Source organism: Trematomus bernacchii, unplaced genomic scaffold (assembly GCF_902827165.1).
Source record: "Trematomus bernacchii unplaced genomic scaffold, fTreBer1.1, whole genome shotgun sequence".
NCBI classification, from domain to species: Eukaryota; Metazoa; Chordata; class Actinopteri; order Perciformes; family Nototheniidae; genus Trematomus; species Trematomus bernacchii.
In genome coordinates, this window is record NW_022987851.1 from 10636054 (window position 1) to 10652207 (window position 16154).

Sequence of the window (16154 nt, forward strand, 5' to 3'; positions counted from 1 at the left end):
TAAGATTTACAGTGAAAGCCACAATCGGAAATATTGTGCCCCATATATCAATCTTAAAGTACGGTAATGTAACTTGAGTTCATGTCCTGTCACAGACCTCCAATTAATGTTCACCATTTTATAACTGTAACTTCAATCTTTCCCTTAACCTTGAATGTTTTATTTGCAATCATTATTCTATTTATCGGGTATCCACAGTGCTCTGGCCAAATGGCATATTACCCTAGATGCAAGTACAGTGTCCATGAAAAGTAAATGAGGGTCACCCTCAATAATATTGAATTCAATAATTGACTAACTGTGACACTGATGAAGTCCGGATGGATGAAAACATGTTGTGTATTAACAGAAAGATTATCAAGTAAACTTGCCTAATCCCAAAAAGGAAAAAAGTTTGATATTTTGGGAAGTTTGCTTACTCTCTCTCTTAAAAAGGGTTGGATAAATAAAAAATTGATATTGGTGTACATGTACTGTAGCTACAGTGGAGGGAGCAGATGGTTAGCTTAGCGTAGGGGGAAACAGTTAGCAGGCTCTGTCCAAAGGTATAAAAAAGCTGCCCACCAGCTCCTCTTAAGGTCATTTAACACATTATATGTTATTTGCCCTATTTGAATAAACACTGAAGTGTAAAAAAGGAACAGCCGGCTGAACAATAGGCTGAACACAAGGCTGCTTCGCCTATTTATGGGGGGCCAGCAGCCGTTAGCTTAGCCAAGTAGCTAAACCAACTGGCTGGTGGCTGTAGGCGACAAATATATTCAACAAAGAGATATGAAAGTGTTATTGCTCTTGTTATCCAACACTCTGCATTGAATGATGAATTAGTGTTTTAAAATAAATCAGCCATTACCATACGTTATCCCTAACCTTAACTATTGTATGCCATAAACATTTGTTTTAAAAAGCAAGAAGAAGTTGTCATTGGACGTATAATGAGATTTATGAAATGACGAAGAATCAGTATTCTTAACTGGCATTAGTGATGCTGTAAGTCCGTCATTACCAATTCTCAGAATGTATCTGGTACTGGTAAGATTTACAAGTATTGCCTTTTTCATGCACCAGCTCTGTTTCATGCACCATCTCGCCATTGAATGGGTTGGTTGATTACAAAAAGTGGTTGTTCTCCCCCAACCATACAATCATTCACCTTTAGAAGCTTAAACTATAGCGTTATGTAGTACTATTTAATTTGTTTTATGTCTGTATCCTATTTCACAATTAAACATTACACTATGTCAATGCCCATCGTAAATATAAACTGCATTACAATTGTTTAATGGACTTTTATAACATAATCTGTGTTTATAAATGACTTTACTCTTGTCCTGAACCTGATCCCTGTCAGCAGCGTGGAATGAAATGGGTAGTTCATTGCATCAGACAGGTCTGAGGAGCTTTTTCTCCACAGGAGGTTAATTTCTTATAGCTTGCCGCATTCACAGAGTTCATTTTGAATCATGTTAGTTTGCCTGTCTTTTCCCATTATCACTGTCTGAAAATGCAGGAGTTCTTTTTTCTCCTCCACTTTGTAAATGTCAGAATGCAATACAGGTGTCTGACAAGTCGGGCATGCAAATGTGCTTTGGATGTTTTCTTGGGGCTGTGGCTGGGAGTGCTGTTCCTCCGCTGGTGGGAACCTGAGGCATCAAATCGTATTCACCGTTATACTTATGCTATTTTAGCTCCTGCGAGATAAATGTAAAACAAGGTGACTTTTGATTATGTCCCTGTTGAAAGCTGAGTGGGGATCAAAGCCAGGCTCTTTGTGTGAGGTGGTATAAGTTACAACAACAAGGTCCAAGGACTGTCTGTGGCACTGTCTGAGTGACTCAGATGCTTACAGCACTTTTATTCCTAGAGATACAGAACAGCTGAGCACACGGAGCGCACATTGGTCACATGGATCCTCAGATGGAGGGCTCTGATAAAGCTCATCCATAAACAGCATCCAGCCTGGCTCCTCTCTCTCTCTCTCTTCTCTCTTCTCTCTCTTTAACTCCCCCTCTCTTCCTACCCTCCTCCACTCGGCCCATATCTACAAGTTGCCACACTCTTTCTTTGTTTCTTTTCCTTCCTACCCTCTCCTCTCTCGCTACCTTTGTGGGCAGCAGAGCTTACAGCCCATCTTGCACTGACTCACAGGGCCCACTCTGAGCTTGGGGAGATCAATAGTGACAAACATTGCACATGGCTCTTATATTAAAAGGATTAGACATGGCCGTAACCAAACAGTCTATGCGGCCTATTCACATATCTCAACAATGTGTGTTTGTGTGTACATCGATCCCTCAGCCTGTCCTCTGAGGGGTCTGCTGAACAATCGACCAAATAGGTCGATTGTTCAGCAGCTTATTACGACCTATAGTCACGTTTTAAAGTTTAGCACCTCTAGTGGTCGTGTAAGAAACAACAATTTGCGGCAATTGCAAACGCTCCCGAGGGTCGTATATTCACAAATAACCCTCTCTGGAAAATCCTAAATTGTAGAATAGTTTGGCCATTAAAATGCTTTTTGATTAGATTTCTAGCGAGAAGTGCATATTGTACTTTTAGAATCCACGTCCAGTGGATGTGTAGGATCTATAGTTTGATAGATATTACGAAGATTATTTGAGGTCTCGCCAGGAGAATGTGTATAAACTACGTCATGCCCCTATTCATTTCTATTGACGGCAGCGTCCATGTAAAGTTGGCGTCAACCCTCACGGGGTGAATTTCCGGTCTCGAAGTTTTCATAATAAAACCGGAAGTATTCCCCTCTCTGTCAAATTATTTTACAGTGATATCTGCCATATTCATCCACTAAAAAACATCAGTTTATTCTTGTTAATTACACAACATTGATTGGTTTAAATTGTGTGCAATGCTTTTGTGTTTTTAACCTTCGATTCGGAGAAACAAATAGTTTTTTGGGAGTTTAGGATGGCCGAAGACACTACACTACCCATAATCCTCAGCTATCGTTTGGGACTACAACATCCGCTTTGCTTGCCAAACCCTGTGATTAGTCCTCAAGCTCTGTGATTGGATGTTGGAGTGGCAGTGCGCCAAGGTTACGCCGAGCTTCAAGCAGCTCTTTGAAATGGAATGAAACCATGGCTGACTATCCAAAACTGGACTCGAATGGGTCCAACCCCCCCCCCCCCCAGAACTACACATGCTGGCTAATTGTGTTTCGCAACATGTTCTATGGCACGTCTCTACTGGGAATTGTAGTTTTAAAAGACGTTTTCATATTTCCCATAATTAGAAGTTGCCAGTATTAAACTGTGTACACCCCTGGAGGTTTAGGGGATAGGAAACACTCCAATTTAAAACATATAATTAATAAATGGGTGAAAATTGCTTGTGTCCATAATGGGCAGCATTAATATACACACATGACAGCTAAGGTCAGAAGAGCTTTATTTAATAGCTGGTCTTATGTCTGTGACCCCTCCTGTTGTTAATTGATAAGCCTGAAACATGCACTTGTCAAGGTTCAGAGGCAAATTTTGCAAATATGGCAGTAGCCATCGATCATCTTAAGATAAGATAAGATATACTTTATTGATCCCAAGTTGGGAAATGTGTTTGTTACAGCAGCATGTACAGTACAACATGCAATTTATTGTTACTTTGTAATTCTACTCCACTACAATTCAGAGCTTAACCTGGTAATTTTACTCCACTACATTTATTTGAGTTACTTTGCAGATTCTGATTAATGATGTGAAATATAAACAACCCTTAAAGCAGACTTTAGTTACACCTGAGTAAAATTCAGGGAAGGTGATTGTCAAGTGCCAAAATAAACTATGCAATATATTAGACGTTAAGTACTATGTCAGGCTTAATATTTATCTCTAGATACCCCCAAAGTTGTGTTATTATTCAAAAGAAGACCTTAACTTAAAGTATTCTTTAATGTTTAAATAAAGCCTTATTAGTTTGTCTGTTTTGCACATCCTCCTATTAATATCTTTGGACGTCCTGCACTAAACTGTTTTATTGTAGAGATCACTACAGTATCTTCTTGATATTTTCTATTCTATATTTCTATCATTGACCTTCTACTTTCCCCCTATTTTGTATGTAGGCTACTCTTAATATTTAAATGTTTTCATCAAATATAACATATTCAATAAAATAATTCAATAACATGCTTCAACCACTAGGCGGTGCGGGTTCAAAAACTGACAAGTTTACTGTGTTAACACAATAAATTATACTTTATGAAGATGTTACAAATAACACACAGCATAAAATGCCATAATAACTTTGTATTATTATTAGTGTAGGACACTTATGTATAACATCTGAAGATGTGTAGTTTTATTCATGTTTTCACATAATTTTACAGGATATTGCTATATTATTTCACATATTGTAGTTCTACACATTAATATCCGTCATCTAATGGTAAGCTATTGAAATTGTGATTCCATAGATGTGTCTCCCATCACCCAAAACCCCTGACTATTCTCTCAACTCAGTATTTACATTCTTTATTCAAAGAAAATCAGTAATATCTTTAAAAACTACAAGTCCTTTTCTATCAACTGTGCACCGTTATGGCGTAAATACAGCCTATCTACCAATTGGATCAAATATAAAAGTCAGCCGAATTAGTGTTGATACTGCAAGGAGACATATTGTGTGAAGAGAAATTGAAGATGTTGTTTAATTGCTGATATATGTATGATCCACGTCACATATTCAGTTTCGGCGGCATTTCTTCCAGTTTGTCCAAAGGTCTTCTAATCAGGGCTCTATAAATAGAGAACTACGGCAGATGTGTAATATTTAATGCAGCCGAACCGTGTATTACAATGCCGTTATGTGATGACTTTCAAAGAAAAAAGCAAGCACACTCGGAATAAAGCATTATTTTTTTTAATGTTTTCGGATTTCACATCGTATAAACACCATATCCCAACGTGCATTGCGGCTAAAACATCCAATCACCGAGCTTCAACGATAGCGGAGGATTATGGGTAGTTCGATGTTTTAGCCTATCAAAACCTCTGAAAAAAGAAATGTGTCTCTCAGAATCGAAAGGGAAAAACCAATGGGAAAAACACAAAAGCAGTGTACACAATTTAAACCAATTAATGTTGTGTAATTAACAAGGATAAACTGTTTTAGTGGATGAGTACTGCAGATATAATTGTGAAATAATTTGACAGTGAGGGGAATACGGTTTTATTATGAAAACTTCGGGACCGGAAATACTGTTTTCACCCGGTGAGGGTGACGCTAACTTTACATACAGTAGGGGAAAATGTAATATCTATCAAACTATAGATCCTACATATCCACTGGACGTGGATTCTAAAAGTACAATATACACTTCTTGCTAGAAATCTAATCAAAAAGCATTTGAATGGCCAAACTATTCTACAATTTAGGATTTTCCAGAGAGGGTTACTTATTTGTGAATATACGACCCTCCGGAGCGTTTGCAATTGCCGCAAATTGTTGTTTCTTACACGACCACTTGAGGTGCTAAACTTTAAAACGTTACTGTCGGTCGTAATAAACTGCTGAACAATCAACCTATTTGGTCGTATGAGTTGGAGGACTTGTTGCGATCCCTGTTGTAAGAACTGTAAATATTTGATAGGATTTTGATATGCAAAAAGGAACGTTTGCCTCTCATCTGAAATAACATTTTTCTGTCTGTGTTGTGAAGTCGATGGTCAGAACCTGGCAACCGACAACGTGTCGGTGATCGAGGGGGAAACAGCCACTATAAGCTGCAGAGTGAAGAACAACGACGACTCCGTTATCCAGCTGCTCAATCCCAACAGACAAACCATCTACTTCAGAGAAGTTCGACGTAAGTGCTGCTGCCTCAGACACAATGTTAACCATGTCTCCTGGAATCTGTGAAGTCAGCATGAATTATGCAAACACACTGGGATTGCTTAAGAAGAAAAGCATTTGGCTCTAATTCTTACTACTTAATTTTTCATTCTGCTTCACACCAAGAATTCTGCCGCCGCAGTTGAATGCATATTGTAGACATTGTTCCTTTCACTTCCTAATACACACTGTCATTTAAGGTATCATTTTATTTTTATTTAACCTTTATTTAACCAGATAAAAAGCATTGAGATACAATCTCATTTACAATGCTGACCTGGCCAAGAAGGCAGCAACTTTACACATAACACAGACATATAAAATACAGAGAACACAACTAAGTAAACAAAAAGACAAAAAGCAGGAAGCAAATATATGACATGTGATGACCAACATTTAAAAATAATAGAGAAAATCAAGTAATTAACCAAAGTGTATGTCAAAGTCTTGTTGACGTTGTAGAGCCACTTAATCATTAACGGCATACATAGAACAAGTTTGAACAAACATGTAATTTATTTGTTCAAATTAATAAAATAATCAGTCACCATTAAAGCTACATGCACTGCCTTGTATGCATATACACTAAATCTATACTGACAATTACATTTCAATATTCATTGTTCTTATATTAGTTGAATTTTAAATAAAACTTCTCCGCCCATTGACCGCAAAAATACTCTCATGACTATATTAGTAGTTTTCCTTTAAGTCCCTTGAGGAGACCAAAAGACAGTTTCTGTCCTCAGATTCGTGTTTTTGTGTCAGTTACCCATTTCAGGACATCCTGTACTAACTAACCTCTTTTGACATTTGAAGTGAAGGTATCTGACATCACTAGGAGATCAGCTTTTGATTTAAGTATCACGTGATTCCATCTGTCCTTGAGTTCTTGGCTTTTACACAAGTCATTAAGCTCAGAAAGTGGCAAGATTAATATGAGATAATACACTGTGCTACCATAATGAGAATACTTTTGTGTCCATGTCAGTGTTCAATTGTACGATAATCTCTTAGATTAGGATATTGAATATTATGATTATGCATGAGCATATGGGCTACTCCTACTTCTACCAAGTTTTGTCTCTGCTTTTTTACGTGTTTATATCTGGGATGTGAGCCAAGATTCAAGGTGAACGAGAAACACTCTTCATTTCAGTCTATATTGCATCCCAGCTGTTATTTCACAAGTCTAGGTAGCGAGACGTGTGTTCCTTTCTCTCTTGTGAAGAGTATCAGGGGAGACAGGGTAAACATTTGTTGTCATATTTGTACAAAATACCCAAAGCTACCTGAGAATATGACGATAAAGAATGGATTTATATAAAGCATAGGTCATGTTGCGCTCTACATCTTAGACATATTTGTATTCTGACACGACTGAGTAGAAAGACACTTGTAGCGTTTACAAAAGCAACAATGAATAATAAGCTCTGGGTAACAATCAATATTAACTCTGTACTGTTAAGGAAATATTTCCCAAGGTTAAGACAACCCTTTTCCTCTCTGCTGGTAAGCTGCTTGACATGTAGTTTTCTCCGACTTAGTCAATGTTGTTCTATTCACAATTTCACGGCATAAAAGGTTTCGCAAAGGTGCTAATTAGATCTGAAAATATGTGAGATCTATAACGGACAGCGGTGTTGTTGGGTGGCTGCTGTGTGTTTGTGTTCCTCATAAAGAGGTCTAATAAACCCCATAGCAGCACTACTCGACTCCGCTCCTAAAGGACTGCCGGTCCTGTGTGGACCCCCCTCAGCCTGTGGCTTTGTTACCTGTCAACAGGGCCACTCGAAACAGTGGCAGATCTTTGTATACAGCAAAGTAAACGGCAGCGACATAAAGACACAACAGGCGCTACAAGAACAGCAGCGCCAAGCGAAGAGGCAGAAACAGATGCATAAGTGCCGTACAAAATAATAACAGCTTTACAATGTCGGTGAAGGCCAAATAAACACATTTCTATTGCAGCAAATAAAGATGAATTATGCCAGGTATATAGGCTGAGCGAGTATTGTTGGTATGAGAAATGTATTCTGCATGATATTCATTCAAAATGACAAGCAATTTTGCAGAGTTGTCATCTGAAATGGGAAAAATTTGCTTTTATCAGCCATGGTGGACCTCTATGGATTGTGATGCAATATTACTCCATTATTTATTTACTGCATCCTTTCACAGAAGATGCCTTGTGTTGCAAAGGTTTAATGTTTAAACCTTTTTTTCAGCATCAGATAATGAAGGCAACAAATTCCTATAAACAGGTTTTTGAATATTTATTATTTCTCAAAAGCGTTAATCGTCACGACTAATTAAGCAACACCAAAGTTAAAAATGCAATCAATCTTCAGTGTTATTTAGCAAGAGTTAACCCAAAACTCATCTGAGCGGATATAATTGACAGTGGCGCTGCAATATAAACAACGGGAACCAATACAAAAAGAAAAACACTGAAATAAACCCATAATTGCAATGAGATGCTGATTGAGAAAATAGCTTTTCAGGGTCTTCAGTTTATTAACAATAAAGTTAAAAGCTTCTCCAGGAAGAATAGCTGTTCAGTCCATGTTGAATTGATTTGGTTATAATGGACTCCCATAATGACAAGTTTAAACAGTTATTACTTCTCCCCTTTAAGATGAACAATATATTTCAGTCGTTCTTTTACATACATATAAATCACAAGACTATCTATGCAGTCAAATAAGTGTTGTTTCCATAAATGTGTTTAGATACAGTATATTTCTTGCATGGTATTTTCATAGCTTGGGTTTCAACACAAAAACAGCTGAAAAATGTTGTCGATTTAACAATTACTGGACATTTAAGAACAATTTGAATTCAATTTTAACTAATCAATTCATTTTGTATGTTTCTTTTTTTTATGAAAAATGACTGAATTGTTAATCAAAATCCAAAGAATATCCCTAATATAAGTAATCACTACATTTGGTTGCAACCCTTATATGTATAAATATCTTGAAAAATATGCCTTAACCCTGACTAATGAATACCAGACTATGCTCTTATGTAAGCATTCAGCCGGTTATAAAACTGCCACGTATAAACTTGATCGAGCGTCCCCAAAGTGAAGGGTTTCCCTCCTTAGCAGGTGCTCTGGCTCTCAAAGTGCATCAGTGTCATTGTTTCCCTTTGAGGAGAGACTTCCAAAGAGCTCTCAAATTATACCGGGGGATGAGGTTTCATGTTGACACTGGCCCGAGACCTTGGGTAATGATGATGATGCTAAGTGTAAAACCTTAGGGGAATAACAAACTCCCTGTGCTTTAAACAGGGCCTGGATACAGTTTGTTAGCGTAAAGATGTGAAGAGGACTTGATAAAGAAGGCAGGTCAAAACATCAAAAGAGCTCCAAATCTAATCAACCAGAGCTGTTTATGTAAAAGAGTGCTTGGAGATGAAGGCAGACTCAATTGAAAAGCAGAGTAAAATCTCTGAAAGAGATGGCTAACCTAGTTTGACCACATTACAATAAAATTCAGCCAATCTATATCGGCATTAGTATACAGATTCCCAGCTACTTCTGATTTAAAGTTTCAAGCATCCAACCCTCTCTACCTCGGCTCTGTGATTTAATTCATTATGTATGTTTGAATGGCTCCCCGTTTTCTGGAATATGTGAGTTTCATGCATTCATCCATGACCAGCAGCAGCCCACTTTAAGAGATCCTAGCTTGTTAGGAGTCCTCATGAGCACTCTGCACACTTTCCTGTCTTAGCGAGTGCTCTGTGGACTGTAAAGCTTCTTTATAAATCAACTTGTATGAATCATTTTGAAGCTCACTTTTCTTTTACTCAATTAAAGAGAAAGCCCACAAAAGGCTCTCTTGCCCCCCTCTCCCCCCTCTCCATATCTCATTCTCCTCTTTCGTCTCCTTTGTCTCTCTCCATCCAATCTTTCATTCTCACCCCCTCTTCCTTTCTCACCACATGTCTCACGTCTGTGTCCCTGTACTCTGTATCCTCACTGTCTCTGTCTCACATGTATCCCCACAGCTCTGAAGGACAGCCGGTTCCAGCTGGTGAATTTCTCTGACAATGAACTGCGGGTGTCTCTGTCCAATGTGTCACTCTCGGATGAGGGACGCTATGTGTGCCAGCTCTACACAGATCCTCCTCAGGAAGCCTACGCAGACATCACTGTCCTGGGTAGGTGTGAGGTTTCATAAGTGAACCTCACAAGCACCCATCACCCAGCTCATCACACACATTTGTATTGTATTTCGCTATGCTATAGAGGGGGGACATGAAATAATAGTAATCTTTGATCCTGTTATCTTTAGCAACTGAAACAAAATGTCAGCCAATTAGGCTCTTGCGGTGCTCAACAGCATAACGAAAAGGAGCAGATGCTGAAACTGATGGCTCAGACCACGTTGGTTTTGGCAGCTGTGTTGACTCTGTGAATCCCGGTGAATGTTGACTTGGCTGCTCCAAACGAGTCCCTATTGAGAGTCAGCTGTGCCACACTTTGATGCTTTGGAGTGAAATTACTCTAGTTAAGCTTTATTATACATGCAGACATCCTGGGGGATTGAAAGGAATTAAAAGCACTTTAAAGTAATTACTCTAGTTGTACAATTGAAGCCTAGCTGCAGTATTTTCTGAACCAAGGGTTGCATTAAAGAGTCCTTGAAATGAACACCCCGCTGACTTTTTGCTTTCAAGTAACTGGAGTTCAGCAAGTTTGTTGCAATGACTGATGTAAGGGACAATTGTGCCTTATCCTACTCTCTGTACATTTAGTATTGAACCCTTGCAGGATGTAATCACATGTACTTACACAAAATAACTTTGGCTCAGAGTGTTGGGTAACAGTTTCTATTAAGGGTTCAACTCATATTGATTAAATCTATGATTGAATGTTTGTATTATGAATTTGTTTAGCTCAACAATGAGAAAGTGAGTTTGTCATAATTGTGAGATGTGGTCTGTCGATCCACCACCTTGATCCAAACTGAGTTAGAGAGCTTCTTTGCCTTTTATTGGATGGACAGCTGAAGATAGACAGGAAAACAGCAGAAAAGAGAAGGGACGACATGCAGCAAAAAGGCCAAAGTCGGGACCAGAACTCAGCTAACTTAACTCTTGAGTCAACTAAATGTTGAGACAGGAAAATAAGTCACTTCATTACACTTTGAATTGATCCTGGTCCGGTAGGAAATTACAATTCCAGACGACTCATGCATCTGATCAGTCTTTCTGAAATCAGAACAGTACTCTCAAATATACATGTTGCGTTACCCAGCGCCAGCGGCCCTTGTTTGTGTCTCAAGAAAATCCAGCACTAGCCAGTTCACACTAACTATCCAATACTTTTACTATTTAGCATAATTAAGACAAACATGAGATCACCAATTCTCGCAAGTTACCTACACTTGTGTTTCTTCAAGCAATGTCATATCATTCATGAAAATTACCATTATTATTTGTAAAACTCAGTAAAGGTATTACTCAAAGAGGTGTTGAGAGTTTGTTGTGAGTTCATCATTTGTTGATGCAGGAATCCACACATTACTTAAACAATCATCAAAAGCCACCAAATGTGTGTGTCTATAAATGTTGTCCTGCTGTTGTAATTCTGACTTTTGCCGTGGGTCAGTCCCTCCAGGCAACCCAATCATCGAGAGCCGGGAAGATGTGGTCAGCGAGGGGAACGAGACGGAGCTCACCTGCACAGCCATGGGCAGCAAGCCAGCTGCCTCCATCAGATGGATGAAAGGGGAGGAAGAACTGACAGGTCAGTAGAATAACAGCCTCCCCCAGTTTGCTTCACAAGCTCCAGGCCTGTCCACTTCCCTCCATGTCCCGTTCTCTTGAGACGCTTCCTCTGTGAACAAAATGGAGTTTTCCTCTAAAACATTAATGTGTGTTGTACTGATTGTATTACCGGTTTGTGTAGGAAATACCTCGGAAACTAATCATGCCTGGCATGTACTGCTTTCTCTCTCTCTTTATTTTCTTTTACCCATGTGTAAAATCCCTTGCCCAACAGCTTGCTACTTGCTCAGCTATGGTCTGTACAGTAATGATCAAACTCTGCATCCACAACTGCAGAAGCTGCAATCCAGGCCTATGTTATGTTTCATATACATTTTACAAACATGTTTTCCCAAAAGGCACTCATTTTGATTTGAAAGTTTGGATTTAAATATGCTTGAATATTTCTAGTAAACATTTGGTATTGATTGCTGATTTAATTATATGTTTAAAGACAACCCTAAGTCCTTCCTATTTAAAATGTTAATTTAATATAAACGGAAAAGATAGTTGTGAAGTATTTACTGCACATTTAATCTTCATTTCAGAGCCGTCAGTCGGCTGTAGGCTGTTACAAAGAGTGGTATATAATCTGGGGTGGTAAAAAAATCCGTATTATCTCTCAGTTATGATTAGGGAGTCATCAATAATTCATCACATACTTATTGTACAGCAATAGGGGATATTCATTTTAGTCCTATCGTATTTACACAGAGTGGATGTATCTGGGCTTGTTGTCAAATTATATATGTATTAGAATGGAGTGGATTCATTTGGCTTGTTGAGAGATGAAATATTTAGACAAGAGTGAATCTGAAGCTAAATGCCATCTGTGCCTCCAGTGTTCCCTACAGCAGTCGAAGTCAATTTTTGTTTATGAGTTGTCGAGTGTTGTGCGGGAGGAGGGAGAGACAACAGGATGGTTAGATCAGCGAAATGCCACTGACATGCTGAGTGGGGCTAATCCATAGTGGCAGTGGATACATAAAGAGAGCCAGAGAGTCACGTCCTCCTGTACCCCAGGAAACACAAATCACTACTCATTATAGACGTGCTAAACAATTCATTAGCTCCAGCACGCATTGAGATTAAAAGGAACACATCACACTGGTTTTATAGAATCTTTGAGGTCAAGTTTGTCTTACGTCCGTGTGCAGGCAAGACAGCCATAATAGCATTAAAGACATTTGCAGGCGGATTTAAACACACTTTCAAATTGAGTGAATTGGTTTTGCAACCATTTGTCATGCTGGCAGGTAGGGGACTTTTGGGCTCCAGCCTGAGAGAGATCCAACACAGAAGGTGGCAAAATGCTTGTTAGCATATTTGACAGCTGCAATATTATTTAAATGTAGTGGAGCCTGGTGCTCTGCGGCTACTGCTGCTCCAGAGCATGAGGAGGTTGGTTCAAATCTGTACACAATTGCGTGGAACTGCATGCAGGAGATTATTCAATCAGAATTTTTTATTTGAATTTAGTTTTTACGTAGTGAAAATGTCACTTTTACAAATGTCCATTAATAAAATGCACTCCACATTTTAAGTTGCTTAAAACTCTATAATTTAAGTTTTATTTTACACTCAATTATAAGAAACATATTTTACATATTGGAAGAATTGTGGTCACAGACTGATGGGCGAGTTTAGCATCTACACCGATATTTCTTGATGTCGAAGCTAGTTTTAAGTAGCTTGATCAGTGGCTGCTTTACGGTGCGTTGGCAGGCAGACGACTCGATGTGAAACTGACTGAAAGAAAATGTCACCCTGAGAAGAGGCTACGCTTGATTGCGCTGGGATTGATCACTGGTTGATGCTCACAAGAGCGTTTGATTTGACATCTCTGCTGCACCACTCAAATCTCCTCTGCATTCAGATTCGAGTCCTTGTGCGACCTGATCCGCAGTTGTTTTCCTCATCTTGGCTTGGATGACACTGATAATTGACAAGTGTTGAACACTGTAAATGGCTCTGTCCGTATGAGTCTGATTTTCGAAACGATACTCAGGACTTTCAAACGTTTTCAAAAGTTTTTTATATTCAATTTGTTTTGTGAGAAGAATCATGACCCAAAATAATTGACACTAGAGGAAGTCAAATTGAAGAAACCTTTTTCATAGCACCGCGGAGACGAGTGGAGGCTTTTCCTGACCTTGAAATGTGTTTTGCCAGTCCCTTTGGTATTTTGCATGATGCCACAACATCATGGGACAGTTCTACCTTATCATGCAGACAAGGTACTCCAAGGCAGGATGGTGCAATTTTGAGAAAATAAATTCTCTTTGAGATTGCATGGAAGCAGCTGTATTTTCCCCCAACAAAATCAGCTATGATGGTAGTGCTATCCACCAAGGGGACTGCAGTCATGACATGTCACATACAACCCAGATTCAATTAAACTTTCAAAGTCACACATGTTTTCTGCCCTCACTCTCTTCCAATGAAGGTTTAACACACTGAATTGCCTTTAAAGTTTATTTTCTTGAACATTTGAAAACAGTATTGGACAACAAACAAAATTATAGTTATTTCAAATGAAGACTCCAATCTAAAGGAGATGTTAAATGTGTTGTAAAAATGAATGACAGAAGCTGGATTCACAGAAGTATAGAGCAGCTTTGGTTTATTTTAAGAAGAAAGAAAATCAACGTTGGTAGATTTAAAGTTGTCAAGGAAATAACTGTAAAATACAAATAGAGTAATGCTACGAGTGTAGCAAGACATAACCAGATAGCAGTGGCAAGATCTATTCTACTTAAAGGGCACCTATCATGCAAAATGCACTTTTTGATGTCTTTTATACATAAATATGTGTCCCCAGTGTGTCAGGGAACCCGCGCAGCATCAGAAAATAAAACCCTCTCTCTTTTCCTCAGTACCCAAATCTCTAAAAACGGGGCTACAACGGAGCTGATCCAGATTTGCTTCCGATATGACGTAATATCGGATCGGCTGGCTTTACACCCATGGCCCTATCAGAAACGTTGCTATCAGAAACAATGCCCGACTGTTTTGGACGTAATATGGTTTTTGTTAACATTAGCATCGCTAACACTCAGAGCTAACCTGTACTGGAGAGCATGTGTGTGAAGAAGCAGGATATAAAAAGGAACTCACCTTGTGGTATAACAAGAGAGAAAGCCTTTGAGCTCCATACTGTTTCAGAAATAATCCTTGATAATCCATGATATGGCGTTTCATCACGGCAGTATTTAGTTTAGACAGTAGCTGCCGGGTCCCGCATGAGCTCAGCCCCCTCCTTTTTTATTTTTTATCAATTTTTATTTTTTTAAAGCTTTATACCCAAAATCAGCACTTTAGAAACAGGAAGTGAAATAGAGGGATATGAGGCATGGCTAGAATGGGTGATCTGTTTGGTATTTTGAGCAAAACACTTCATAGACATGTTTTTTATATATTTCTATATATCTGAGACCTATGCTATTGCCTAAAAATAGCATGATAGGTCCACTTTAAATCAAACAATCATAAAACAGCTCTCATCTAATGAGAACTTAAAGATAATGCTGACAAATCTAGCTTTTGTTGGATATATAAAGATATTGCTTTCTTATTTTTATTCATAACAGTTTATTGTTTGAATATCACTTTGATTATTTTTGATTTGCCATATAATGACAAAACATGGACCTTTCCAAAAATATAAATATTGAAAATATCCATGCTAGTATTGTGATAATGATTTCCACATTTCATCCAAGCCTACCACATGTTCTCTTTACCATATTTTCCCGAGCCATTTTTAGTAAAGTAGCACTCGGATTAGTATGAGACAATTACTGTGAATGTGTGAGAGGATAATGACTCATTATCTCACTCTTCTAAATCATTCTTCTCTTCACACAGTTCATTGGCGCAGGTGCTCTTGGAAACGCCCCCATTGACCTTACTAATGTGACCCAGTGCAGCGTTTAGTCTTTGTGATTGCATGATGACAATAGAGCTCTTATTGTGAAATGTGTGTTGTTTTTTCTTGAGGAACAAGAGGCCATTGTTCTGCGAGCGCGACAACTGATCACCGCTCTCCACTTTAACTAAAGATGGTAGGGATTAACTCACTGTAGTGAAGTGAAATCCCCTAAAAGGCTTTAGTTAACAACTCACATGGGGCAAAGACATATATATCACTCGATGTTTAGACCTACAGTACGTCCTATAGCCTGTGCTTATAAATGTACTGTTTGCCAGTCAGTTGCCATTCGTTTTCATGTATTACAATCACTGTCAGAATTTGTATTACCGCTGTTTCCTGATTACAGAAAAACTACTTTTTATGAAAGTTAGTGGATGAGTGCAGCATGTGTGAAATTATTATTCTTTTTCCACTAGAAACGGCCTTGATGGAGGTCTGCACTCTCCAAGTACTCCTCTAGTAATGATAATGTTACTTTCTCTCCTCTAACAGTCAGGGTGCTCTTCAAACAGCCTGTTTTCTCACCACAGTTGGCAGTATGTAATGCTCGCATGCACATTGACCACTATACCTAGTACTTTACATT

The 16154-nt window shown here is 38.6% G+C and overlaps 1 protein-coding gene across 1 annotated transcript in view; it reads left to right on the forward strand.

Annotated features, from left to right (window-relative positions):
- cadm1b (cell adhesion molecule 1b) overlaps positions 1–16154 on the forward strand; it is a 130057-nt gene that overhangs the window by 90480 nt on the left and 23423 nt on the right. Inside the window, exons 3-5 of the mRNA XM_034112938.1 lie at positions 5681–5827; positions 9871–10023; positions 11477–11614. Of these exons, the coding sequence (XP_033968829.1) occupies positions 5681–5827; positions 9871–10023; positions 11477–11614 (438 nt within the window). The remainder of the gene's footprint in view (positions 1–5680; positions 5828–9870; positions 10024–11476; positions 11615–16154) is intronic.